Source organism: Chrysemys picta, chromosome 7 (genome assembly GCF_011386835.1).
Source record: "Chrysemys picta bellii isolate R12L10 chromosome 7, ASM1138683v2, whole genome shotgun sequence".
In the NCBI taxonomy this organism is placed as follows: Eukaryota; Metazoa; Chordata; order Testudines; family Emydidae; genus Chrysemys; species Chrysemys picta.
The window spans coordinates 103,891,823-103,919,322 of NC_088797.1; the positions used below are offsets into that span (position 1 = coordinate 103,891,823).

The 27,500-nt window shown below is 38.9% G+C and overlaps 2 protein-coding genes and 1 long non-coding RNA gene across 14 annotated transcripts in view; 1 reads left to right on the top strand and 2 right to left on the bottom strand.

The window, feature by feature from the left end:
- EBF3 (EBF transcription factor 3) overlaps positions 1–738 on the top strand; it is a 133,692-nt gene extending 132,954 nt beyond the window's left edge. For all 12 annotated transcript variants that reach the window (XM_065552197.1, XM_065552209.1, XM_065552198.1 and 9 more), the window contains exon 16: positions 1–738. This exon is cut by the window's left edge and continues 1,927 nt beyond it. The gene's annotated coding sequence lies outside the window, so the exon portion shown is untranslated.
- Positions 739–3,866: 3,128 nt separating this feature from the next.
- LOC135972780 (uncharacterized) lies at positions 3,867–14,902 on the bottom strand. Its single transcript, XR_010589294.1, has 4 exons — positions 11,397–14,902; positions 10,463–10,566; positions 8,111–8,242; positions 3,867–8,015 (listed from the first exon to the last, which is right to left on the bottom strand). It is a non-coding gene; the product is annotated as an uncharacterized LOC135972780 (long non-coding RNA).
- Positions 14,903–22,488: 7,586 nt separating this feature from the next.
- Positions 22,489–27,500, bottom strand: part of MGMT (O-6-methylguanine-DNA methyltransferase) — a 339,246-nt gene continuing 334,234 nt past the window's right edge. Inside the window, exon 8 of the mRNA XM_065552224.1 lies at positions 22,489–23,608. Within this exon, the coding sequence (XP_065408296.1) occupies positions 23,585–23,608 (24 nt within the window). The 3' untranslated portion in view covers positions 22,489–23,584. The remainder of the gene's footprint in view (positions 23,609–27,500) is intronic.

Genomic DNA, 27,500 nt, shown 5'->3' on the forward strand with positions numbered 1-27,500 from the left:
TGCACTGTTTAAGAGATAAAGGTTTCATATGAAATCAGGATCATACATGATTTTTTTAAAAACAGAACTTTTTTTGTAGTAAGACCCACAGCAATGACTGTAATTTTTAAACTGGAATGACCTCCTTAATATATTGTGCCTGTTAGTGCCAAATACATAGACATCGAGAAAGACTGATTATTTTTTTCTTTGCACTAAATGCTTTGCAAATGCAGCACTGCAAAACACTTTGCAAACTGCAGCAGAATTAAAGTTTAAAACAAAAAGGAGGGACCATTTTTTCTTTCTGGACAAAAAATGCACATTTTAGTAAAGTGTTTATAAAGGGATTTTAAAAGAATGATACAGTATATCACAAATGATAAATGTACTACACATTTATTTTGTGATAACTAATAAGGCTTAGCTAAGTGGAAAAGCCTAAGAAGTCACTTTGGAACTGAATTGCCTCAGTTTTATTTTGTATAAGTAAGGTTTTGATCTAAAGAAGAGGTCACGTGTACATGTTAAGTAAGTTTGCAAGTTTCTTCATAAATGCAATCTGTTTGTGTTTTAGATTAATTAGTCAATGCACTCATTGCTTCATTGTCTCCAAACTGAAAGCTTCACTGAATGGTAGATTTTACTGTTAAAGACCCTACAATAAGATTGTTTTATCTGTACATTTTTTCAGATATTTAACTGTATAAAAATGTTCATTTTACACAATATTTAATTAAAGTATTTCTTGTCTGTGAATTTCACTTTTAGTAATTTTATCTGGTTTGATTATTAAAAAACTGAGAAAACACAAAACAAATGCAACACTGGAGGTTTCATTTCTAAATATCACATTACCCAGTTGTGTCTTGGTTAGGATAAGAGTGACCCGTGAAATAAGCTTTTCAATCTTAAAAAGTCACATGACAGCCCTTCTCTGAGGCCCAGTGGTTGAAACAGAGGAATAAGAGTCATGGGACCAAGATTCTATTCCCCGCTCTGCCAATAGCGTGTTATGCAGCCAGGCACATTGCTCAACCACCACTGTACCTCAGCTCCCCTATCTGTAAAATGGACACAGTAATGCTTACCCGCTTTCATAAAATTCTCTGATTTAAAATTCTCTGATAGAAGCCAAGTGGCAGATTGTGTAAATTAAAACAATGAGATACCTCTTTAAAAATCCACACAACCCAAAACCTTCCAATCACAGGTTTTCCATTATGCATTCATATATTAGTTTTTGGAAAACCGATAACACATCCAAAGATTCTGCTAACTAATACTGAACACAAATATTTTATCCCTCAATCTGTGATGTCCGATAAGTAGATAAACAAAAGAGTAAAGAAAACCAACAACAAAAAATGGTTTTGTCAAGTATGTGTCTGATTCAGAGCTCCTTGAAGTCAGTGAGAATTTTTCCATGGGCTTTGGATCAGACCATGATAGAGCTCAACTTAAAATTCAGGGCCTGATTCCCAACTCTATTATGCCAGTTTTACACCAGCATATGTCCACTGTATATTCTGGAATAACTCGTGGGGGGGGGCCTGGCTTGCAGGCACAACAGCAATACAAACAACAAATTATAACATCAACTGACATACAAGATAAACATGAACCCATATGCCAATTAAAGGAATAGAGTAATATGAATTATGTTCTGTCATTAAAAGATGCCTATTGAAAACAAAGATTTCAAAATTCTGAGCTCAGTATTAATGATATATAATATCATACAAAGTTCAGTGTGCCTGTTTCTCTCCTCGTTTTCTGTCATCTGCATGTTTCAGAGTAGCATGTATCTGTAGATAAATGTACTGAATGTAATGAGATCTACCAACTTACTGTATTTCTAATTTATACACGGAAAACTCAGCTTATGTAACTTTTTGGTGTACTCTACACTATTGCAGTAGGTATGTCTTCATTTTTCACAATACAAGATTGGTTTTGCACATTTTGGCTTGAAGCTCTATAATCCATATGCGTAGCATGATTTAAATTAGTGCCTACAAATGTCATCTTAATTACTTGTGCTGCTGTGCAAAACAGGAAACAATTATTGAAAATATAAAAATGCTTTCAAATATTTCATAGTGTTCTTTCCCTCCTGTTTACAATCACTTTGAGTAGTATCTATGAATCAGGCTTAAATCAGATGCATTCCACTTATTCAAAAAATAAGAAGGCTTGCAGGGATGAAAGTCTGCCTGATGCCTATTGGCACTATTCCTTTTGGGTTTATTTCAAAGGTTTGAATAATGAGTAGCTAAACGGTTAGCCTAACATTCAATGCAAAGAAAACAAAGAAGAAACAAATTCTGTGCTACGAATTACAAGTGCTAGAGCAGTATACCACCTATGACAAACTAAGTATCTGTAACCTGGTGTGATAAAATGTTAAGTCAGCTTACACTGATTTTAGAAATACAAAGATAAAAATTTCTTAATCAAAACGAAGGAATAGAGTCTCTAAAAGTATATGCCAATTATTGCAGAGCAGCCTTTTAAAGTCTTTCAAGCTTTTAAAGATTATTCAAAGCACTTGAAATGGGCTTCAATCTAATGCCTCATTTCATTGCATTAAACAGCCTAGTTAATAAAGAATCAATATATTCAAAGGGCAAGGTTATCTTTTGTCTATAAGGGGTGGTGTCATTCTGAACCTTTTATAGTTCAAATGCTGAAAAAGACCTCATGAAATCCATACTCATCAAGTGGGTCAACTAGAGCAATAAAAAGGCCTCTGAAAGAATGGCTGCCCTCCTTTAAAACAACTGTAAGTCTTATCTACCTCACATAGTGCTCCCAAATAATCAGTCAGAAAATGTCAATTTCTCATCAAGACAAGAGGCTCCAATGATATTTTTTTCCAGCGAATACATACAATTAAGAGAATGCAGAAAGGCACCATCGGTGATTTGTAGCTTATTATGTCACCAGCAAGCTGTGATCTAGCTCTAAGCAGATAATAAGGGTTGTTGATAACTAAAGTGTCAATATGCCAAAGAACGATTTTTGAATGTGAGCCCTTGTGCTTTTTTACCTCCCCTTGCTGATCAGAGGGGCTGATAACAGTACATCTGCCAACCGACACCACATGTTGTACCTCACAATTAATGCAATGAATAAATAGCACAAAAGAGTTTGGATTCTTTATACTCTTTGAGACAATTCCCTGTTTTACCCTTCAAGGATTTCTTTTATGTTTGAATAAGGTTGCTTTTAATGAAATTTAAACTCATCAGAGGAAATCAAAAACCTCAAATCAGATTACAAATTGATTTTTTGGTCACTTGTCATTATACAATGTACTGCCATAAGTTTTACGGGGTGGGGGGGGAGGGGGAGTCAAGGCACCAGAGTCTTGAATCAGAGTATGCAAACAATCTTTAAAATAAACATACTAAGAAGCGATGTAAATACCGTCCTATAAACAATTAAAAGTTTGAAAAAGTTAGCATGTGTATATCATTTTCAAAAAGAAAAGGTACTTTACTGCTTTTACTAATAAAAATTCACAGAATAACAAATTATTCAAGAATTCAGGCCTATACCATGACTTAAGTCATACTTTATTCCTACTCATGTCTATTTTCTCATTCATATTTTTAAGATCTATATTTATGTATAAGAAATTCAATTTATCAAATTCCATATCTAAGAGTTAAGTCAAAACTACTTTGTGGAAAATCTAATACCTCATTACATTCGCAGTGTTGCTACTCTGACGTGGCCAGCTGAAATACTAAACCAGCACTGTATACTATATCTTGAAGCTGTTTTGACTGCTTACCCATTTCACAGTGTTGGAGACTTATTCAATTAAAATATTCTTGAATAGTCATATTATATTATTTTTACTTTTTGTTTATGTGACTTTGGATATTGTAAGGGCATCTTGTAAATCAGTTATGGGGTTTACATGGTCACATACTGCTATCTGGGTAGAATTATGGTGCTTACAAATGCATGAAAGAAGTTTTACCCTTTTATCGACTACGTGAGACTTAGCTGACATTCTTTAGTAGATTTTCTTGAACAATTTGAGGAGTCTGCTGCCTCTGCATTTCTATATATTTCTTAGCAAAAACAAAAACAACAATTAGACTGACAATTGGATGCATGGCAAATTTTGTCAAGGCTAATCACTCAAACAAGTTGAAAAAAATCACTATGGCACATAGATTGCATATTCTTGTTAAAATTCTTAATACAAATTTAAAAGTTAAAACACTATTGTATAAGACTGTAACAGTACTGTGACATGCAGTGGGCAATTTTAAACGTTGTTCTGTTTCCATGACTAACTGCAGGGGAAAGAAAAAAAAAAACAAACAAGAAAAAAATGGTAAAATACAAAAATTGTAATAAAGTTGTATCTTATGCCATCTTGTGTCTTTTATTGCTGCGCTGGGGTAAATTTATTGAGGAGAGAGGATGGGAGAATCTCAGTTGCTCTTGGGCCTGGCTTGGTTTGGTGCAACGGGGGTACAGCAGAGAGAAGGTGCATTCTGATGTCATGCATGAAAGGGGTGCATATCTGTGGGGGATATTTTTGGGGAGTGTGTGTGTTGGTGGGGGAGAGGGGGTGGATGGACAAGTCCCTAGCATCTCAAAGCCGTTCTCAGATTTTCCTGGAGTGCTCGTCTCTGGTCATCACTGCTCCAGTTCCAAGGTGGGCTTTAATCCCCTCCACTCCCACTTGGAATCACTTTTATAGCTATCTCCATTGCACTGTTGCCCCCAATAACACCAACCTGAAAGGCTGGGGAGGTACAGGATGAGGACTTCCCTATGGTATGTAACACAGCCAAGCATCCTAATACAGTTCTCCATCCGTTCTGTGATTGCTTGGCTCTGGCCATTGCTGTTCCAGTCCCGAGATAGAGCAAGCACTTGCGGCCCTGTTTGCTTGGTAGCCACAGAAGTATTATTTAAAAAAAAAATCATAGTAAGAATAGTATTTGAATAAAAATGAACTTTCAAGGTCATTCTGCCAGCCCGCATGTGAAAATATGAACCAACATGGCTGCTCCCTGTCATGCACAACTGTTTGCCTTAGTCATGAAGGCACAGTTCACGTGAAGTGTTCATGTACAGTACAGCTAATTTCCTTCCAGGAGATGTAAGTAACAAAGGGAGAATGATCTCCACCTACAGGTAATGGAAAAATTGCATAAAAAGGTGTTCTATTAGTTAGACCAGAAAGAACCAAAATATCGATGTATGCAATTTCCGTACTAATCAGTTAGCAAATGAATGAGGGTATCAATATTTTTAAGTATGCCTTTTGTACCAAATAAAAACGAAGGTACATAGGATACACATATTGTGTCACTTATGTGAAATGTTTATCTTCCCTGTCTATGAATATCTCTCTTTCAACTATCAAAGAATTCTGTAATGATCAAAACTAACAATGTTGAAATACCATTATCAGAACATCCCCAAACCAACTAAACCCTCCTCACTTAACCCACCCCCTCAGAAACGGCCTGCGTAAACTTAAATAAGGCTGAGCGACAAGCGATTAACAGACTTGGGTTCTGTAGGACCAAGGGAAGAGTCCAATTCCAGAGTTTAGGGCCATCTACTACAATCACTGCTTCAAACTCTCATATGAGCAAATCCAAGTGATCTCAATAGATAGGTTAAGGGCATGAAGAGAGAGATGATTGCTAAAACACTCAAGGCCCAAACTATAAAAAAAAGTATGTATTAAAGCCAGCACTTCTAATTACACCTGAAAATGAAATGGAAGTCATTACAATCTCTGGACTAGAGGTGTAATGTGTTCTGTGTGTGAAAAATTGCTAAGCATAAACTAATCTGCAGGAGACAAAGCGAGGAATAATAGAACCAAGATCTGCATCTGATAGAAAAGTTGCCATCTCCAAGCCAAGCAAAGATGGGAAAAGTTTTATTGATTACTTGTCCTTTCTGGAACTCCAGACACAGGCAGAGGTCCCATAAGTGTCCTAGACCCCAAGTAACAAAAGGTAGCACACCAGTTCAGCTGAAGAAACAGATATGCCCTTCACTGTTTCCTCTGGTTATTTTCCCCAACCCACCATCACCACTACAGGCTTATTAGGACTGAGCCTGCACTAGCTGGCTCTTAATCAAACCTCACTCTCAGCCAGACTCAGGGAAAAGCTGGATGGCGACCACAGCTAACTGATGAAATGGCATCAAAGGTGAGTGTCATAAGGCTATCAATGACACTGCCAACCAGTTTCACAATATCTCCTCTTCCCCCTCACATACACACTGAACAAGGGAAGGGGACAGCACAGAACACTGCACGATCCCACATAAGAAATCCCATCACTTAGTACTAATCATTGAGAAAGTAACAGAGACAATCTGTTTATTAGAAGATGGTGAGATTGAAAGAGATGTGAAGATGGAAGTGCATATAAGTTTACCGTAGTCAGACAGTGGACACCACAAACATATGTGAAGGTAATCATCTCCCAACCAAGAAGGCAGGAAACTACAAAGCAAGGAAAGTCCAGACATTAAGGGAGTTCAAAAGAAACTGTTATGCAGAGGGTAATTAATGTGTGGAATGACCTAATTAACATGTGGAAGCTGCAACTGTGAACATATTCAAAAAAGTATTACAGGAGCACTTAGAGGAAAAATGCATTACATGTACCAATGTTAGACAGATTTAGATAGACCTCAAGGCTTCTTTCCTTCCTGAAATGTTATTACAATATCATTAATTTTAGAATGATCTTTGTCCTCCACAATTATACAAATATTGCAGGCATTTTGGACAGTGATCATACATATGTTCAGAGGCATTAATGTTTATCGTCTCTGTTCTCATCAAATGCCGAAGGAGCCGAAAGAAGTGGTCTAGGAGTACAACATAAACAAATAAAACATCAAAAACAAATTATTCCCATTCTTTCTAAAGATAACAAACAATAATATGTCAAGTACTCGGTGTTCCATGGAACTTCATGTTGTCTAGAGCTACTGTGAGAAAAGAGGGTAGTATTTACTGTTGCATCTGTGGCTGTGGGGGGAGGGGGAGCAAGGAAGTCAGTGAATGGAAAAATAATCTGTGAAATAACCATTGTGAAAAATGAGAGCATTAAATTTAGAAAATTGTTGGTTTTTTAAAACAAAGATATTGGTTGGACGGGCTATTTTCATTTTGGATGACGAGTACTTGTGGTTTTCCAGTGCATGGAGATACTGCTTGCAGCTCCATCATTAAATTAAGTTCTCAATAGCTATGTTGAACAATACAAGGAATGATGCAGTTAAATGCGTTTATTAAATCAATGTTTAAAGATGTATAAAAAGGTAACAACTGTTGGATGAAAGGAGAAGCTGCTAGTGCCACAGAGGGTAAGGAGATTGTGCTTTATGCTGTCACTGAATTCTGAATTTGGATATTTTCCAAAGTGCACAATGATTTCTTAAGCTGAGTTTGTCCATTCTAAGCCATAATCAAATAGTGATTCAGTGCTAATAATTTCAGATCTCGCACAAATGTTAAATTCACCAAAGATGACTTATACAATAGGAAGGAAATGTTATACTATAGCTTCCAGGAATTTCTACCTTTGGTGTAGCCTCTTGTGATTTCCACCATTCTCTTAAGGCAAAAATCCATAAAAATAGCATAGAGAATAACAAGCAACTGAACTCTGATATGAGAGCAAAGTAAGAGCAGAGTCAAAGGGGGAAGAGGAGTCTATAAAATAAAGGGAATGTTTGTTTATTGGAAATACTTCACATGGGGAATTAATTGAGCACAGCTCATACATTCAAATTTATATACAGTATTTGCTTTAGTAAACTTGGATTAAATACTTTGTTATGCAAGACAGATAGTTATGAAATTCCATTTTCGTCAGTATATCTTATTTGAACTGCAATGTCCACTTTACTTATATTTATATTACGGTAGTAAATAGAGGCCCCAAGAAGATCACGTCTCCATTGTGGTAGCCGCTGTACGTACATACCTAGTAAAAGTCAGTCACTGACCCAAAGAGCTTAAACTGTGAATAGAGAAGACAAAGGATAAGAGAAAGGGTATTAGTATCCCCATTTTACATATGGGGCACTGAGGCACAGGATAGTTTAGGTGACTTACCTAAGGTAACAAAATAAGTCTGACAGAGCCAGCAACTGAGCCCAGATCTCCTGAGTTCTTGTCCATTGCTTTACTAGCCAGGCCATCCTTCCTTTCCTCTTGAACTTTACTGAACAAATCTAGCTCAGTGCTCTGTAAGAAATGCCATATGATACCAAGCAGAATAATTAGTTTTCAATTTCAAATTCCTAATTCCATTGCTTGTTTACTCCACTGATCGAATCCAGGAGTGCTGTAGATGGAGGACATGCATTAAGCTATTACGAATAGACATAGCCACACATCACTCTGCACAGACACTTGTTGGACAGTCAAGTGACATTAACTGAGTTATGAAAAAGCTCAATCCAGCTTTTATTGGACAAGGTAAATTATAACAGCACAAGTTCTGTGTATAGAAAGGTTGCATAAGCAACAACAAAACACTCCTTCATTCAGATTTCATAACCCATGCAGGTATCCTTCACTTAAGATCCTACCTACCTCTTCATGTGCGGTGGTGACAGTTTGAGTGTCTGTGGGAGGGCTGTACAACTAGGGTAGGGGGTGGGATGGACATAGTGGTTTGTGTATGAGAGGAGGAGTTGGTGATAAAGTTCATACAATTAAGATAGAGGCAGATGATAGTTGCACTGGGTGGATGTGGAGGTAATAGTGGTTTCTGTGGGGAGGGGAAGAGGGTTGTAAACCTAGAGTAGGGGTTATATGAGGTAGACCAAATGCTAGAGAAGGATGAACAGAAAATTTTCAAAATCAGGTTATAATCTTAAATGTATGCATTACTTAAGCAGCAAAATAGAACAGTTGATTAAAGTCACATCTCTCTAACTGGGCTCAAATCCTAAGTGAAAATGAATTTGGTGGTCTCCACTTAATCCATAGTGGATGGTGGTTCACATAAGAGAACCACTACGCTGCTAAACACAGGTATAATTCTTGACCGCACTTTAGAGCATAACATTCATTCAAAACATTTGAACGGGCATAATATAAAAAAGAAAAACAGGAACAGAGGTACTGCTGAAAAATTTATTTACTGCAAAATTCAATTTAATCACAGCCAAAAATCATTCCTGAATTCCTGCTTGCAGAACTCATACTGGAACATATATGTAAGTAGTGGAAGATCAAGGTCATAAAATAACACCATAGCTAAGTTTGCCACCAGTTTGATTGTATGGGGAGCAGGTTAGGAGACAAAGGGAGAAGAATGGCACTAGATTCTCGTGCCACAGGAAATTGTATAGTAAATGTGGATCTTTCATGGGGTCTCCAGCAGGCCAGGTCTTGATGTCCCGGATAGAATGCCAGGTGTGGTGTGGTATGGCTGAGCCAAGTGCTATAGGCATGTCAGCTGCTAAAGCTCTAGAGGCCCTAATGTTATGAATCCCAATACACCCACCCACCACCTGCCTTCAACCCAATGCTCCACGAGGCCTCTGTGACCCACTTCTCCTAGCTGCCTAAGTGGGTCCTCCCATGCTGGCAACCTATCACATCACACTCCACAGCAGGAGGAGAAAATGAACAGCAGAGTCATCCTCAGCAGATTCACCACACTGCCTCCTACTGACCCATCACTGCTCAGCCAGTTCACCACAGCATGCTGTACATTAGGTTTGCTGAAGAAACTGAATGATATTGTCTTCACTGGTGGAGATAAATGGAGGGAACCTGCTATTGAATTCTACAGAAGCTGAACTAGACCAACAATACCACAATCATCTTTATAAGACAGACACATTTTCTTAAAACACAGCTTGGAACTTGGGGTGCAGTGAGATAAAAACATATTGTGATTTTGCATTTTCTTACAGAAGGGTATGTTGCCGAGGACTGAAGGCCTGTTCAACATCTAGATTTCTCATTAAATTCTGTTTTCTTTTTGGTCCACAATGGCATGTCTGCATGACTTAGGGACCGACTACTTGTTCAAGTGATATTGCCACATTATTTCCCAAATCAGTCTGAGCTCCCCAAAAGCTGTCATTGCAATTTGAATGTTATTACACAGAATGTTTCTTGTTTGGTTTATGTTACAATTGAGTGAAAATCAAGCCTACCACAGTAGGTCAGCAAAATCAACAATATGATAGACAAGAATTACCCTTGGTACCTCCTCCCTCCACCACCTGCATTCAACATGAAGGACTAGTACCAGGAGATGGGAATAAAAGAAGACTGAGTCAGACAAGACTTTTAATTAAATAGTAGTGCTACTGTAAACATGCTTGTATTTGTCAGCTTGTATTCTGTTCTTCCGTAATACAAAGAAGGGAGATTACAGATACGGCAGACAGCATCTTATCAAATGCTTTACAATGTTTTAATGCTATTTTTGTTTCTGCTAACCTGTACTTTTGTGGTTTTCAGTAGGTGTCATGTGTAGTCAATATGGATGGGAGAACCTTAAAAGGTTGTAAGTTCCACAGCACACTGGAACCTTTCAAAAAGTTCTGTTTATCAAAACATAAAAAGAAATGAACATTGTTTTTCATGGGGAAATTACTCATAAGGCTTTTAGTTTTCAGTTCTAAACCAATATTTACTGGTAAACGTTTGCTGATATAAAGTTGCAGACTCACTGCTTAATGTAGGTTTAGGCTGAGCCCTCCTTTTCTAGATTTGTTATACTACTCCTGATCTGCACTTTCTCTAATGGTAACCTTTCCAATACTCCTCATCAATTCCACACTGAGGAGGGAACTGGTCTGACACTCTGAAACAAAACAGGTTCAGAGCAGCACTTTAAAAGACAAATAATGCCCTGAAAACACTTCTTTATGGTATGGCAAACATGTCAAAAAAACCTGCCTTCAGTAACTGGCAGATGTCAAAACAGAAACTATAATTGCTCAAAAAATAATAAACATGTATTAGAGCTATTCAGTAAAGAGATCATTTTGCATTTTGTGTTGTGAAACAATAATGGTCACTGAAAACCTGTTCATATCACTGTCCTTTGCCTAAGTGGCCCCTTTAAGGATCTGGTTCTGGTCTTGCCTATATCTGTCATTGACATCAATGGAGTTACACAAGCAGTATTGGACCATATCATTCCACCTTGAGAGAGAGAGAGAGAGAGAGTAAATAGAGGTCCTGATGAGATTCCCCCCTCTCTCCTCCTCACAGATATCCTCCAGGATTTTTCTGGTTGTTTTCTCCCCACAGAATGAGCTGTAGGCTCCTCCCCCAAACCTGGGTGATCTTGAGAAGCCCACAGAAGGCCAGGACCATCAGTGACGAAGCCCTTTGCCTCTACAATATCTCTCCTGTGCCTCCTTACCTGAAAAGCTTTCTCCTGGTTTTTGCACCTTTGCAGACTCAATACCCTGCAGGAGTCTTCTTGCTCCCTACAGTTTGTCTACAGCCCTAGTTCCAGTTTCCTGGGCTTCCCCCCTTCTCTTTTTATCCTGGTATTGCCTGGTTCAACCCAGGTGTTGCTTGTCCTGTAATCAGGGTTTGCTTAGCCACAGGCTCTCCAGCCCATGGGGCAAGTCACCTTGTTACATACTGCCCCCCCACCCTCCACACACACCTTACAACCTTCCCCACCCCAGGGCAAGTTCTTCAATCTTTATTTGAAATTCTCTGCTTTGTGACTGTGAGGTCTGAGCCCGAACAATCTCCAGGTCAGTAACTATAATGAGCAGGTGATCTCTTTCTTCTAAAGTGGCCTGATACTCCTCAGCTAGCTCTTCTCCTTCTTTCAGGGCCAGCTGCCTGGCTTCTATGGTTGTCAGTTTCTTCTGGTACTTCTCCTTCAAGGATATATAACCATTAATGTCTTCTCCTTTCAGCTTAGTGTTAATTGACACATCAGCTGAAACACTCCCATATCTGCCTCATCAATGCTTCTACTCCTCCCACAAACTTTGGTGTTGTCCTGCCCTTCAAGCAGAGTTCCCATGACCAGATCTTTCCAAGGCTGGTCTTCTCTTCAGCTCAGTGTCCTTTTTCGGCACCCCTAGACCCATCTGCTCACCAATAGTAGAAACAACTCTGTCCATTCCCACTTGGCTTATTCCTTTTGCTTCCGGCCCTTGGAACTGGCAGACTTCTGAGACCACACAAGCAATGGTTCCATGTTTTAATTCTCTCCTCAGAAGAGAGGTTTATTCGTAGTGCAGGAGTTTCAGGAAATCATTAATCCCTCCCCAAGCCCCTACCAGCCACTATTGTTCTCTTCCAGACTCCCAGTGGAGAGCTGCCTATACTCCACAGGTCTCCTTCTACCCTGAACAAATAGCTCATATTCCACTTCTTCCTGCCCCATCAGGCGTTGCTTCTACCCAACAGTTCTAATGAAGCCTGCTCTACAAGCCACAAAATTCTATTGATCTGAAGGCCCACTAGATACAGGCCAGAGCCAGGATATGAATCCTTCTTAAAGGCACAGTTCACCCTGTGACACAGCCTAATGAATTGCCAATATTTTTCTTTGGAAAAAAAATCAGTATTTGCTAAAATCCACAGTTGGACACCCCAGCCTGGACCATCTTTTATGCTTCATGACTGAGTCACAACACACCCAGGGTGTGATAATATCCCAGCAAGATACCTTCTCATTTCTCCTAATGGTCCAAATTCCATAGCCATGGCAAGTTAGCTATGTCAGTACATAAAGTACCAAACTCTGCTCTCAATTATACTGCTGTAAATCAGGAGTAACTCAATGTATAACAACGTTACTGAATGCAGAATTTGGCCAGGACCATTCATTAAACATTGCAATGCTCAACTATAATAAAAGACTGTCACTTCAAGAAGGCTTTTTAAATTTATTTTTTTATAATTGAACTAATCAATGTATTGATATGAACAACCCATGAACTGTGCTGACCTAAAATACTAGGACAATATCAATGCAGTATGTAACAAAGATAATTTTGTGTATATGTGTGTGTGTGTTGGGGGAGGGTGGTACCCTTAGAATGGTTTTATCTAAGAATCAATATTTAAGATTATGTAATGTTCATGCCAATTTGTAGTAGCTGCCAAACCAAGGACAAGGACTGAGTAATTTATAATGTAAGGACTCCACTTTCTGAGTGGAAAATAAAGATTTAAGCTTTTTATCCTGTGCTGAACTTTTCTCCTCCATTCTTAACGGTAGCTGACAAATAAACCATCTATTTTGGTTTGTGTGAACTACTTGTACTTTGCACAGCTTCTATATTAAGTTCAAATATAAGACACAACAGAAAAGAACAATTTTAGATGCGACAACAAACATTTCGGCAGTCACAACTGAGCTTCTTCCAGGTCAAATTTACATTGTTTCTGTCAGCAATTTCAATTTTTGTTTTACCTTAATAAAAATCTTGTCTTACATTCTTCTACCATCCTGATCAAAAGAGAAAGCCTTTTTATTGTCAGACTCTAATGGCTAATCTGTCCCATATTTTTAATGTGAAGATTAAATATTTATAAATTCCAAGTCAATAATGCCTCCTAACTAGCATCTACAAAAGATACATATTATGTAGCCAATGTTCACTTAAATGGAGCCAAAGGTCAAAAGGTCAAATAATCAAAGTAGAACAGTGGTTACAGAGTACATCTGTTGTCATTCTTATTAGGACAATAATTTTTCACAGTGGTATACTTATATTTGGAAGTAAACAATTACATTGATCTGAAGTTTTCTTTTGTTGTGTTGAGTTTCGATACTGCAGTGATGGGTGGGATAGATAGATAGATGCTTCACAAAGTATGCTGAAGCTGCTTCCACTTAACAACATACAATATAATTTCCAGGGAAAAGATATTTATTAGTACAACAGATGTTGGGCCTGATTCTGGCCTCCTTTATACTCGTTACACTTTAGTGTAAGTCCAATGACTTCATTGCAGATTTACTTTTACACTGGCATAAATGAGGTCAGAATTTGGCCCATTATGTAGAGACAATAGTACAATTTAAAAATGAACTAACTATGACTAATTTCTGTATTTTGCCTTTGACTCAGACCCAGCAGGAAGACAGACAATATAATAATGTTGTTTAAACAGGCTACAACTTTATTGATAGAACTCGACTAAAACTATCTGGCAACGTTGGTCCAGCACAGGTCTACCCTTCTTTAATTAGCCACCTGGGCAACCCAGGGAAGAGATGGTCAATAAACTTCACATATCCCCCATCTATACAGGATGCTCTACCCATTCCTGATCCCATGCTCAGATTATCCAAGTTCTGTACACCCTTTTAACCAAGTTGGACCCAGGCACAGTTACAACAACCAGATCAATATTATCACTAGCCTCCAGGCTGCTGAGAAGAGGAGGCGGAATAAACCCATGAACGCAGACTAATTGGCAACAAGACGAAAATTCCTCCCTTGCTCCTGTAAGTTTAATTTCCCCAGTATAGCAAGAAACCTAATCCAGAAGAGGGAAGGGAGAGGTCATAGGACAACAAATGGCATCCACAAGAAGGAAAGGGGCTTGCTTGCCCCCAAGTTGGCCACGATGCTGATGGGGCACTCCCCATCACTCATACCAAGCTCTCCACCCCACTATCTTAAGCTCTCCCAGCATACAGCAGAGGTAATGCTCTGGGGAAAGGGAACTACTTCAAAGAACTTGCCAGCACCACACTGCTTGAGAAAGTGGGGCTAGGAAGAGGAAAAGCAAATGCTGGAACTCCAAGGATGCTCTTCCCCTGCAATGCAGGTTCCCTCAGCATTGAGGCTGCAAGGTGCGTTCTCTATCTTATCTGGAAATGTAGTTTTTAATTTTTAATCAAATCACTAATTTTTGTAAAGCAAAGTTTGGGTTCTCACGCTAACTCATAGATGAGAGGATAATTATGTATGTTTTCATTAAAGAATCAAAACATACTGTAGCTTTATTTTCTATTTCTAGGAACAGAATTTGCTATGCCTACTTAGAGCCTAGGCCACATAGCTGGTATCCCACTCTCTATAAAGACCAGTAAATAAAGGCTTTGGAGGGAAGTGAAGAAAATCACAATGCAGCTAGCCAGTGAAGAGGAAGGTCCTTCCTCGCTTCTGCAGATGTTAAGTTTATTATGCCTGAAGCATAAAATTTAATTACCTTGATTATTTTACCCAGCATAGCTTCACATGTTATTAACAACAGTGGGCCTGATCACATGCCCATGATCTCTGAGCTGGACATGTTGAAAGTGAAGATCAGCTGCCAGCACAGTAGAGGTCCGTCTTGCCTCAGACGCCATGAAGTGTGTTCTGTGTGGGCCTAGGAATCTGAGAGTGGTGAATGGATAGGCCAGGGAGGAGTGGACAGGCCAAGGAGATGCACATCGCCCAACCCACTGGCACAATGGAGATTCCCCACGAAAGTTAATACATTCCCAGGAAGGGCACCAAGGATGCAGAGCTGTCTTGGAGACAAAGGGTCTCTGTATAGATGGACGGAAGTGATCTGTAGAGTTTAGTAGCTGACACTGTGGCTTGTTCCATGGCAAGACTAGGGGGCAGACTCTCTTCCCATCATCTGATGGAACAATTAGGAAGAAATTTCCATTAATTTAAAACTTATTTCCTCTTCCTTAGACTCTCCTACAGGTTTTCCCTCAGAAGGGGCTGATCAGACCCAGGGATCATAAAACTATCTAGCACTTTTTAGAAAAGAGCCATTATATTTTCTTTGAAGACCTCCTGCAGCAGTGAATTCCACAGGTTGGCTATACATTGTGTAAAGAAGTATTGCTTTGATTAGTTCTAAATTCCCTACCGTTTAATTTTAAAAGTATCTAAAAAGAAAAAAAGATGGTCTTGCAGCCAGTGTTCCCTCTAAGCTGCGTGGCCGCCCAAGAGTCAATCAAGTGCTGCACCTTGGATTAGCAGAGCCGCGCACATCTGGCACATGTTCAGGTGCCCCTCCCTCTGCTGCTTTGCAGCTGTGTTGCTCCTGTCCTCTGCCTTGGAGCCCCTGGCCAGCAGCTCCTGGGACTCTCCTGCTTGCTGTGCAGAGTGGGGGAAAAAGGGGGCGCTGATGTCAGGGGAGGAACAGGGCTCAGGAGCAGGATGGAGCTGCGGTCTGAATAAGCCTCCTGGTGAGTGCCGCTGTGCTTAAAGAAACAGCACATGGTCTACACTTCCCCAGCAGCCTGCACACACACTGTCTGTCTCTCTCTCACACACACACACCCATACACACAGGTTTTTCTCTCTCTCTCTCTCACACACACACACACACACACACACACACACACACACACTGTCTCTGTCACACACACACTGTCTCGGTCACACACACACATCTTTTTCACTCTCACCTCCCAACACATATTTGTGTTATTTTTGTTGTTGTTGTTACTTCTTGATACTTCCTGCAATACACACATATTCTCTGTAATTTTATTCTTTCAAAGTGCTGTTATTTTAGTTTTTTGACTGGTCTATGCATTTCATAATTTTATTTCTCTCTTATGCTTAAATTTAATTTTTTGAGTAGTGAGCTCTAAAATGCCTAAACTGTCCTGGCTGGAGTAATTGTCCCTATGGTAACTTTTAAAAATACATATATTTTATCTAGGTTTTTTGTTTCTACTGGTGTCGCACATCTGCACATGACCTCGATATTGGTGCACATAACAAAATTCATTCCGCACATGGATGGAAAAAATTAGAGTGAACATTGCTTGCAGCCTTCTTTGAAAGATTGGTATAGTCTCAGAAAGTCTTTTTTCTTCTTCTTGTTTTTCAGATACTATCTAGCCTCAGAAACTCTGGTGGTTGGAGAATTAGTGAAATGAGACACCAAAAAAGTCAAGGTAATGAATTCTGAGCACTTGGGAGGGGAAATGATTTTTAGTCAGACTGTCTAAAACTCTATTTTTTGTTTGTAACTTTTAAACTTCACTGACCAATTAATATTTTGGATTTTAGACACCTTTGCTAAAGAGTCAATACCTTCAGTTATGATGCTCTCATTTTAACATGCTCTGAGATCACCAAGAAAAATCAGGACAAATTGACATTCAGGATATTTCCAAGTTAGAAAAACAAACACTTACAAGGGAAAAAATACTTGTCAGTATTTATAAATTTATACATAATAAAAAAAGCATAAAAAGAGCAAAAGGACTATTTAAAAGTAATATGAAGACAAAACAAAACAAACTTTGCAGGCCATTATTAATAGATTACTTCCTTGATCTGTTGGGTCAGAATATGAGAAGGGACTGACTAATTTGCTCTATATTGTTCTATCTTTGGGTCTGTCTATACTACCCACTGGATCGGTGGGTGGCGATCAATCCAGCGGGGATCGATTTATCGTGTCTAGTCTAGACGAGATAAATTGACCCCTGAGCGCTCTCCCGTCGACTCCTATACTCCAGCTCAGCGAGAGGTGCAGGCGGAGTCGACAGGGGAGCGGCAGCAGTTGACTCACCGCAGTGAAGACACTACGGTAAGTTGATCTAAGTACGTCGACTTCAGCTACGTTATTCATGTAGCTGAAGTTGCGTAATTTAGATAGATTCCTCCCGCCAGTGTAGACCAGGCCTAAGGTACTTAAATGACTCCTTCACCATAGTATCTGCGCTTCTCAAAATCTTTAATATATTTATCCTCACACCACCCTTGAGGTAGAGGAATCTATTATTTCCATTTACAGATGAGGAACCAAGGTACAGAGAAGCTAAATGACTTGTCCAAGTTTGTGTCAGAGAAGGGAATTGAACCCAGGTCTTCCAAGTTCAAGCATAACATTCTTAACTTTGAATGCCTCAGGAAAGGCCTCTTTACTCTCTCTCTTTTCAGCAAAGAATCACAGACCTATATGCCTAAAAGGTAGTTTTATGTTTCTCCAAAGGTCAATACATCTTCAGCTTGACCTAGTGACCCTGGTTACTAATTTTTGGTTTTGCAATTATTTTTTTAGAAGGGTCTTCTGCAGCGGTGGGCTTTGCCAGCACAACGCATTTTTAAAGCAAACATCTAGAATAACATCATATCTATGGTCTAAAGTCAGTCACATAAAGGCACATGACACCAAAAGCAGATCTCACCACTGAAAGATTCATGGAGCTGCCATTGCTGACTCAACTGCCTGCTTCACCAGAACACACTTTATTTTATTAGTGGACTGGTACAAACAGGAGAGGTGAGAGCAGCTACAGGATCATTTGTCTGGCCATGCTGGAAGAAACCCATGAGGCAGTGGATGAAGTTGAATTAGGCCGCAACTTTATTCACCTAAAATATCTGGGAATGCCTGGCAATAAATTGCACAGAGCAGTTCATTTCCTTAATTGTTTCCACCTGTTTGGGAGGCTGCCACCAGCCCTCCCCCTTTCCAACCTGGTCCCAGCCAGCATGTTGCTGGGATCCCACCACTCTCCCCTCATATGAGGGTTATGGGGACTGAAAAGGAAGGGGATTTGGTTCCCTGCTCTACCAGACATTGGAGCCCCAGAGGGATGCTTTCCTCTACATTCCTTTTCAAACAATTTTATCTGATCACTTTATTCCTTCCATAATGAGTACATCTGCCCTGGATAATGGCCACATTTTAAAAACATTTACTAAGTTGCCACATTTTAACCTAACCTCCCTGCCCACACACTCTCCCCCGCCCCCCAGGTCCCTGACCAGCTGAGGGAAAGGCAAAAATACCCACCACACCTCAGCCAATTTGGAGAGGAGGGAAAAATTTCCTCCCAGCCCCCAAGGATAAAGGCAACTAGTGTAATGCCCACAGCAGATCATGACAACACTTGGTTCTACTCTGATGCCAAAGGTGGGTATTGCCAGTGAGAGAAGACTTTTCCAGAACTGCCCAGTATATAAATATTCCGCCCCCCACTTTGGTCACCTGGAAGGACAGTGCCCATCCCACGCCCACACACACATCTAAGTCCAGCCCCTTCCTATTCCTCTTTGCCCAGTCCAGGTAAACATTCCTCCTCCTCCCCCTCTGCCACCAATTGCAGAGAGAGTCCTTATAAGAGAAATATCTTCTTTTCTTCTGGCCAGCCAACTAAAGGGCCCACCACATACAGTTGTGGTTAGCACATAAAGAATCACGCCTATTTATGGCTGAAAGACAGCACACAGGAAGCTCTCCTTCTATTGCTTCTATTATTGTTACATTCTGGGTTTTCCCATCCAAGGGGCGAGTCAAACAGCCACACCCTTTCACTTCCTCTCAGAATTACTTCCTCAGGCAGGGTCCTTTACATGTGGGAGGAGCCATAGCCTTTGAGTGTTGTGTGGATGTGCACAAATAAGTCCTCTCACAGTCAGCCAGCACAGTAACTCTGTTGTACACGCAAGCATAAGATTTAAATGAATGCCTGAATGGAGAGTAGAGAGCCACATTATTACTCTGAGCCCTGTTGCTAAGTTTGAGGTAAAGACTTGGTAGCTAAGATACATACTTTATTAATTACTAAACAAAAGCTGGTAATTGGGCTAACACTGAAGTTGGGCAATAGGGTATCAACATATGTAACCCCGATCAATTTTGGCCCAAACTATATAAATACACAAGTAATATTTCATTCTCTCTAACTCTCAGGCTCACTCAGACTCAAATTTTACACTCTACTCCACTTACCCCATCAAGGATGAAATGGACTCCGTCTCAATGATTTGTGTTGGAGGAACTGTCGTCACATGTTGGTTTCCAGTAGAAAGACAACATAATCTAATTATAAATTAATCTTTTGAGGTATCTTCCACTTGGGCATCGCTTAGGAGTGAATGATAATATTGTCTAAATCTAAACAAAATACTTCCTCTTGTTGTTAGCTGCTTGAATTACTATTGGAACTGATGGGAGAAAAATCAATGCTCCCTCACGGGGCAGCCAGCTTACTGAAATATGGGAAGTGTTAGCTATAGAAAAATGAATAGCCTAAAAATTATGCATATACCAAGTATCTGCTGAAGTAGAAAGCCATCATTTCTCCACACTGAAGTTGGGTTTAATTTAATTTCAAATTGCAACTCTTTATGTATGCGAAGTTTTAAAATATTCTTTCTTTGACTGATGTGACCTCTCATGTTTCGTATAATGAACTTAAGTGAGAATTACCCACTTGTGGCCACATTATAAAATTTTATTTAAAATTACTCCTATAATGTCCACTTCGCCAGACAGACCCCCTTATTACTACACCACTTAACTATTTCAATTGCTTGATCTGTCAGTGAGTATGAGACCAAACACAATAAGGGATCAATATAATCATTTACAAACTTTCTCTCTGGGAAAAATAAGTGGGCATCCCTTGTTTTCAAACAGAACTTTATGCCCACCCTCCCAATTCTTATAATTCCATTTCTGTTTTCCAAGTTCTTAACCACTATAAAAATCTTTCACATAGCCAATCTGGAGTTTTTCAGTTACCTTATGCAACCACAGTATGTGATGACTAAGCATCCCACTAACCCTTGTAGAAATGTACCTTTTCCTTACTTCATGTATAAGCAGGGAAATGTTATTTTCCCTCACCGAGGTTTTCTTTGCAGCTTATAATAACTCTTGTACTTGGCATTGCTTTGATCTAACTACCTGTGTGAAAGCCACCTGTCTGAAAACATCTTTAAATGGTATGAGTTTCAGTAAGGTTTGCATATTTATATTTGAATCTACATCAACTTTGCAACCCATTGTGGTGGTCTGGGTTACGATCTATGAAGATCCATAAGGTACAGAGACAAAAAGGGCTCTATGTTTGTATGATAAGCAATTATGTAGATCTACAGTATCATTTTTCAACAATCTATTATGGCCTTAAAAACTGCCTTAGATACTGGGTGAAGCGTTCAGCTAAACAGCCATCTCAGGGTATGTTTTCATTGGATATTAATCTGGGTGATTGGCATGGGAGGGGGGGGAAATACCAGGGTCAGCCTAGTCCAGGTCTGAGCATCCGCACTGTAAGGCCCTATACCCATATTACTGTGTCTTCACTGTTTCTACACTCACCCATGTGTGCCCAGGGGCATATCCCATGGTTCCTTGTGCTGAGCCACTCCAGGATTCTTTCCCATTCCTTTGGGTCAATTATGGAAGAATTTGTCTGTTCTTCATGGGAAATCGTGGCCAGGCATTAGAGGACTATCAGCATTCAAGTGATTTTTCCTGCATCCTCACTTCAAAGAGGGCATGTTCCAACCTGAGTTAGAGAGTCCAGGTTCTGGTTTAACCAATATCCCAGCTGGGTAATCTAGCCCAAACTTAAAGCACCTTTAAACCCGGTCAGAGGTTTTTCTGGTAGGAGGATAGGCTAAACATGGGTAAGAGCCCAGGTTAACTGTGCAGTTTCATCAGACTGCATTTTCATCATGACACACTTTCATCAGAGCTACAGAGCTAGTTCCCCCAGACAAGAGACTATTATTGAGAACCACAGAATAGCCTGAAAGTGTGTTTAGAAAACTCATTAAAAACAGATAACTCAAGATGCTAGTTTTGATGAAAGGAGATAAACAGATGAGTTTCTTGGGGCAGTAGCAAAGATGCTAAATTACTGCTCATACTGGTCAAGCAAACTGGTCAGTTACTCTCTGCCAAGCAAATTACCATGGATACCAGGAGTAAGTTGCATTGCTTGAAAAGGCAGAAAATGAAATATGGGAGTTGAAGCTGAGTAAGACTGTCACTGTACAGCATGCCTGCACTCTGATTGGCTTAGACAATACCATTTCAGTATAATACCTTTAGACTGAGGTAAACTGTTAGTAAGGGATCTTCAAAACTAATTCTGTTTAATTTGAGTTCATTGACTGGGTACAAGCCACCTTTTCTGTGTGTTTTTTGACTAAAAACTAAACCAGTCTTACAGTAGCTTATTATTAGGCATATTCCTAATGTGCCATACCTCATAGTATTTATGGGTTCCAAACATTCACGTATATCAGTTCCCTCATGGAAGAGGGACAAAGCCCACAGGTCCGTGTACACAGAGAAAAGTGGCTTCCATAAAATGAGTAAAATATAGACGATCTATTTCCTAGATTATGCAGCTAAAGGCGTTTAATTGCATTTGCTGCTGCTGGATCATGTATGTGTTCTCACAGCAGTTTCCTCCAATATTTCCACTCATTTGAATCAATGGGACATGCCAAGTATGTTCAGCCACACTGCTATTATTTGCTGAATGAATGTGGTGTGCCAGTGAGCAGTATGGTGGTTAACTGTGTTGGCATTTACCTGACCATAATTAGGGGCTCCAAGTTCATGCCCATTAAAATGAAGTTCTCACCTGTCTTGATATTAAACAAAAGTGAAAAATTTCAAAAACAACTAACTCCCATTTTGAAAATTGACCTAGGCTTTGTCTACACAGGGACATTGACTGGCGTAATATTGCAGAATAAGATACTTTGCAGTAGGTATTTTCCCATATACTTCCCCAACTGGACACACTATTGCAGAATAAAGTGACTTTATTACAGAATAATTACTCTGCTTACAAAGCTATTCCAGAATAGCTAAATTATATTGGAATAGTTAATCCAGAACTGCACTGCTGGTCAACTTCCACCATGTAGATCGGGCCTCAGGTGCCAATGAGGTTAATACGCTGTTTATATTTATTTCCTTATTTCTTTTTTACAATAGCTTCTAGTAAATTGTGTCCTTTGTTGGGACGTCCCCTTCAAGCCTCCAAACCAAGATTTGTAGTATTCAGATTATTTCCCCACTCACCGATAGTGCTAAATTGTAGGAATGGCAATGTTTTCCTCAGCTTGGCACTGTGCTCCATTACCCAGGAATGTAGTAATATCAACATTAAAGGTTGGGAAGATGGCAGCAGCAGCTTTTTTGGTGGCAGAGGGAATAGAACCAACATAAAAACATTTCTGCTGCCTTTCACACAGCTGTCTACGTAAGTCTCCATGAAACACTCCCTTCCAATGGCTTCTGTGCCCCATCATGGTTCTTTTTCAACCTTGCTAATCAATCCTTTGGCATTACTGTTGGAGGATCTTTTCTTTCCTCCTTAACCCCCTATGGGATTTTTCCCTGGCTCTGTTCTTGGTTTTCTCCTTTCTTACCTCCTGTGTGACCTCATCCACTATGATGGTCTTTTGTCACCTCTGTGCTTATAGCTCACAAATCTATCCTTCCATCCTTGAACTTCCACTTTGCTTAGGTTCACATCTCTTCCTTTCTGTTAATATCTATTGGTGTTCAGCTGCTTTCTTAAACTAAGTGTGGTAAAAACCCAAATTTTTAATCTTTTCTCCATAAACCTTTCCCTCTTTCACCATCAAACTCCATTTCAAAAGCATTCAATGCCAGATTTTCAACTGCAACCACAACTGGAGGCAGATTTTCAAGAAGTGCTCAGCTCCTGTTCAGGCAACTAAACATGGGTCACATTTTCAAATGTTACTTTTCTCTGTAGGAGTGGGTTCTATAGCCTTTCACAGGAGCTGGTCCAAGCTTTGTTTCTTGTACCCTCTATTTGTCCACAGTTTCATAGTTCCAGTGGAACGTTGCTGTCTTGGTACGTCATGGTCATAGAGAGGCATCATCTAACTCCTAGTGAAATTGGGAGGAGGGGAGAAAAAATATGTCTAAATGAGTCCAATACTGATTGTTAAGGTCCTAAGAGGCAATCTAATTTAGCTATATAAAATCATGAAAGGGAAAGAATTAATTGATACTAATGAGTTATATGAGATATCATCATAATTAATTCCTAAATAACAAGAGGACATGGGCTGAAGTGAGGGGGGAAAAAAGACTGGCCTAGATATCATAATAGATTACAAAGGGTATTTGAAATAAGAAACAAACTGCCAAAGTCAGAGATGGAAGGAAGTTTGTAAATCTTTTCAAAAAGGAAATGAACACATTTGTTTTCTTTTTTTTCAGACAAGAGAATGAGCTGATACAGACACTTGTTGAATTTTTGTGGTTAAGCCAGTGAAGCGTAAGTTTGCTTCTATTTCCCAGGCTTACAAGGGCAGGTCTTGGTGGACCATCTGGTCTTTAGGAGAAGTGCAGGCATTCCCAGTTGCATTTAAGACTGCATAATGTATTTATCTGAAAACATTTAAAGATGTTAATGTTCATTTACCACTTTGCTGTGTGAGCTTCTTTAAAAAAAAGACATGGGACCAAATTCATCCCCGGTGAAGGCAACAGAGTTACACTAGGGATAAACATGGTCCAATCTGTCTATCAGAGAGCACAAATACAACACACTATGGCAGTTGCTAGGGTAACTAGATAGATTTTATTTTATTTTTTTCTAAATAGCAGTGCTGACTAACTCCACGCATAATCCTGCAACTTCACAATGTATTAAGTTGCAATTCCTATATTGCTGCAGTAACTTAAGCAAAGATTTTTTTCAAACACTCATTTTTGTGTGAACACTGACTATAGCCCTTTTACTCCATTTTGGAGCTACTTACTTCTTTGGTGTATAAATCACAGATGACCAGTTATGTGCTAGAGGACAAAAAGCTTTGATGAATCACAGAAACAATAAATTATGTAGGAAAAGGGCACTCTCTTTTTGGAAATCCCATAAAATTATCATCACATGTTGATTCCGTTTTCATGAATACAAATCAAAGACTCCTAGAGACTTATCTCAAAAGCTCGCATGAACAACTGGTTATTTCTCTTGCATGAGCTATTTAAAAATATGTAGTTTTAAAAACAAATTCAGGTCAGCTTATGGATCTTCCATTTTTATTTGGTGAAGCCCAAAGTATTATGCATGTGTCAATGTTAGAAAATACTCCTTCATGGGGAAATTACTTACAACTGAGGGTTAATAGCAGTAGTTTCTGCTCATTGAGGGGAGAATGTACTCATATGAGTAGAGCTGTTCAAATCCCTATTTAGTACAGTGTATATGGTTGTTTTTAAACATGCATCTTAAGATAAATGAAACTACTGATTCCTGAATGCCTCCTGCTGTGTGGCAGTACACACAGTATGGTGTGCTGAAAACCTACTACTAAGGAAAGTAGAAGCTCTGGGAACATGCACAGAGGCTAACCATTGATGTGAAACAGCACAGTTACTAAAAACTTACATCTCACCATGAATACGGGCTCGATCCTACAGCTTTGAAGTCAGTGGAAATTTTGCTTTTGACCTCAATGGGAGCAAGGTTTAAATATATAACAATGGGAAGTGTCTCAAGTATTATGTGCAAGACATGTATAAAATGCCTGATGTAACCCCTGGGCCCTGGGACAGGGGAATCCCACTTTTGGAGTCAACACACCTTGTCTTTGCTAGCTGGATCAAGAAATCAGCATAATTCCTCATAGCTAATAAAAAAGTGTTTGTAAATTACAAATCTACTTAATTAAAATGTCTTGCAAAAATCTTTTTGTATTATTTTAATTTTCTTTTAGAAAAATGACAAGTTATTTTCTGTCAATATGTTATTTGTCATGTCACCATATTAAATCACAAAAATGTTGGTGTTTTGGGTCAGGATGACGTATCCCCTTTCTTTCTTCTCTTTGTGTGTCAGTTGAAGAAAGAACTTGGCTTATGTGCTCAGTTGGAGGCGATACTCTTCCAGTAACGGGGTCTAGCTATTTGGTAAGCACTACAGGCAGTTGTACAGATAGATCTGGAGTTGCCATAGGCTTTGTCACATGGGTCAGATACTGATGGACTGTCAAGAACCACATACCTCTGGACGCTATTTCATTTTGAGTTACCTTTAATTGTAGATAATTCTTATTTTCTCTCAAAAGATTTCTATATAGGTATGACAAATAGCCTTTTCCATAACTAGTGGAAAGATGATATCCACTAATATTTATGAACAGCTCACATGCTGACAAATGGCACAGGAATATTGGTTTGCAAATTTTAAGTAACATATCTTTGATATTATTGTGAAGTCTGTTATTCGCATACACCGGGCAGCTCATATCAATATGCACAGAATGCCTTGCTTTAAAAGTGGGAATAACATAGCCAAAAAACATATACCAAAGTGTTACATTTGATACTCATTCAAATCAAGTTATTTCCTACAGATGGTAATTATTTAGCTATATAATTCACTGTAGAAATAATTATTTGGACCAAGACATTAATTTTCTATAGTTGGCAGCCTAGCCAAGTAAGGAAGTATGAATAAAATATATTGTAGCATAGCATATCAATATATAGTGCAAGAACAATATACACAAACAGTACATTAAGCATTATGGAAGACAACATGCTTGGAAAAACAGAACCCATTTTAGCAACTGGTTTCAAATTCCATATGCCTTTAGCCTGTCTGAATGTTAAACGTTGCTTTATATTTTTCCTTGTGCCACTTCCTATTATGATAATGTTTCATTAGTTTGAGAATCTGACCTCATAATGTTAGACTAAAAAAGAAAGACAGACAGACAAGTTCTTGTATTCAATGTGAACATCTTGGAGCTTACACCCTTGTTTGCCAGGTTCTGGGCTCCTTACACACACAGATAGTGCAGTGTCAACAAAAATGCTACAGTGACATTTCTCTCTCTTTCTCAATTACATGTAAGCTTTTCACTGCCGGTATAAAATACATATTGTGCTCTTGCAAGATTCATTGTACTGAGGTCAGCTGGAACTTATTGTCCTTGTTGCTTTAGAACAAGACAAAACTGACATCTGTAAGATTTGCTGTTAAATAATCAAAAACAGTAGAGGTAGGGAGCAATATAGAAAAATGAAAATGTTGGGGCACTTTGTATCTAAATTACTTATTTTCTACGATGTACTGATGCTTGGCTGCATGGCATTTTTCTGTTTTATGGTCAGATTGTTGTTTTAATAATTTAATTTTAAAATTTAAATATTTTAGATGTTTTAAAATAAAAGTTGATCTCCCAGTCCTTCTCATATACATATGATTAAACATTAAGTGGAACTAACAGTTTGGATTACCAATGGTTTTTATGTTTACCTCATGACTTAGTGTTTCTGCCAGTATTACTTTCCCATCCAAATGCATTGTTAGTGAATTATATTGTCCCAAATACCAGTTGAGAGGGCAGATATTTAAGACCCTAATTAAGAACTACAGATTAATTTACTGGACACCTCAAATTAGTAAATTAAAATAAACGATTCAACCAAGCATTAAGCATTTAAGAGGAAGAAAAGCTTATAAATTGCACAAATACAGTCAAAACAAGAGGCCTTTCTTTTCTAAAGTACTGCTTTTACATGGAAAAGCCACTTGGAAACAGGCACAGAGCTTTACCTAGAATGAGCTGTTGATAAATCTAATCCTGGAGGATTGGAAATCAGGTAAAAGAAATTTTGATGAAAATTATGTACATGTACTTTGACAAGCTCATAAACACTGCAGCTATGATAAGTTTTCTTATTTATTTATTTATTTATTTATTTATTTAAAGACCTGACACAACTGTATAAGCCCAAACTCTAATTTTTACAGACCTGG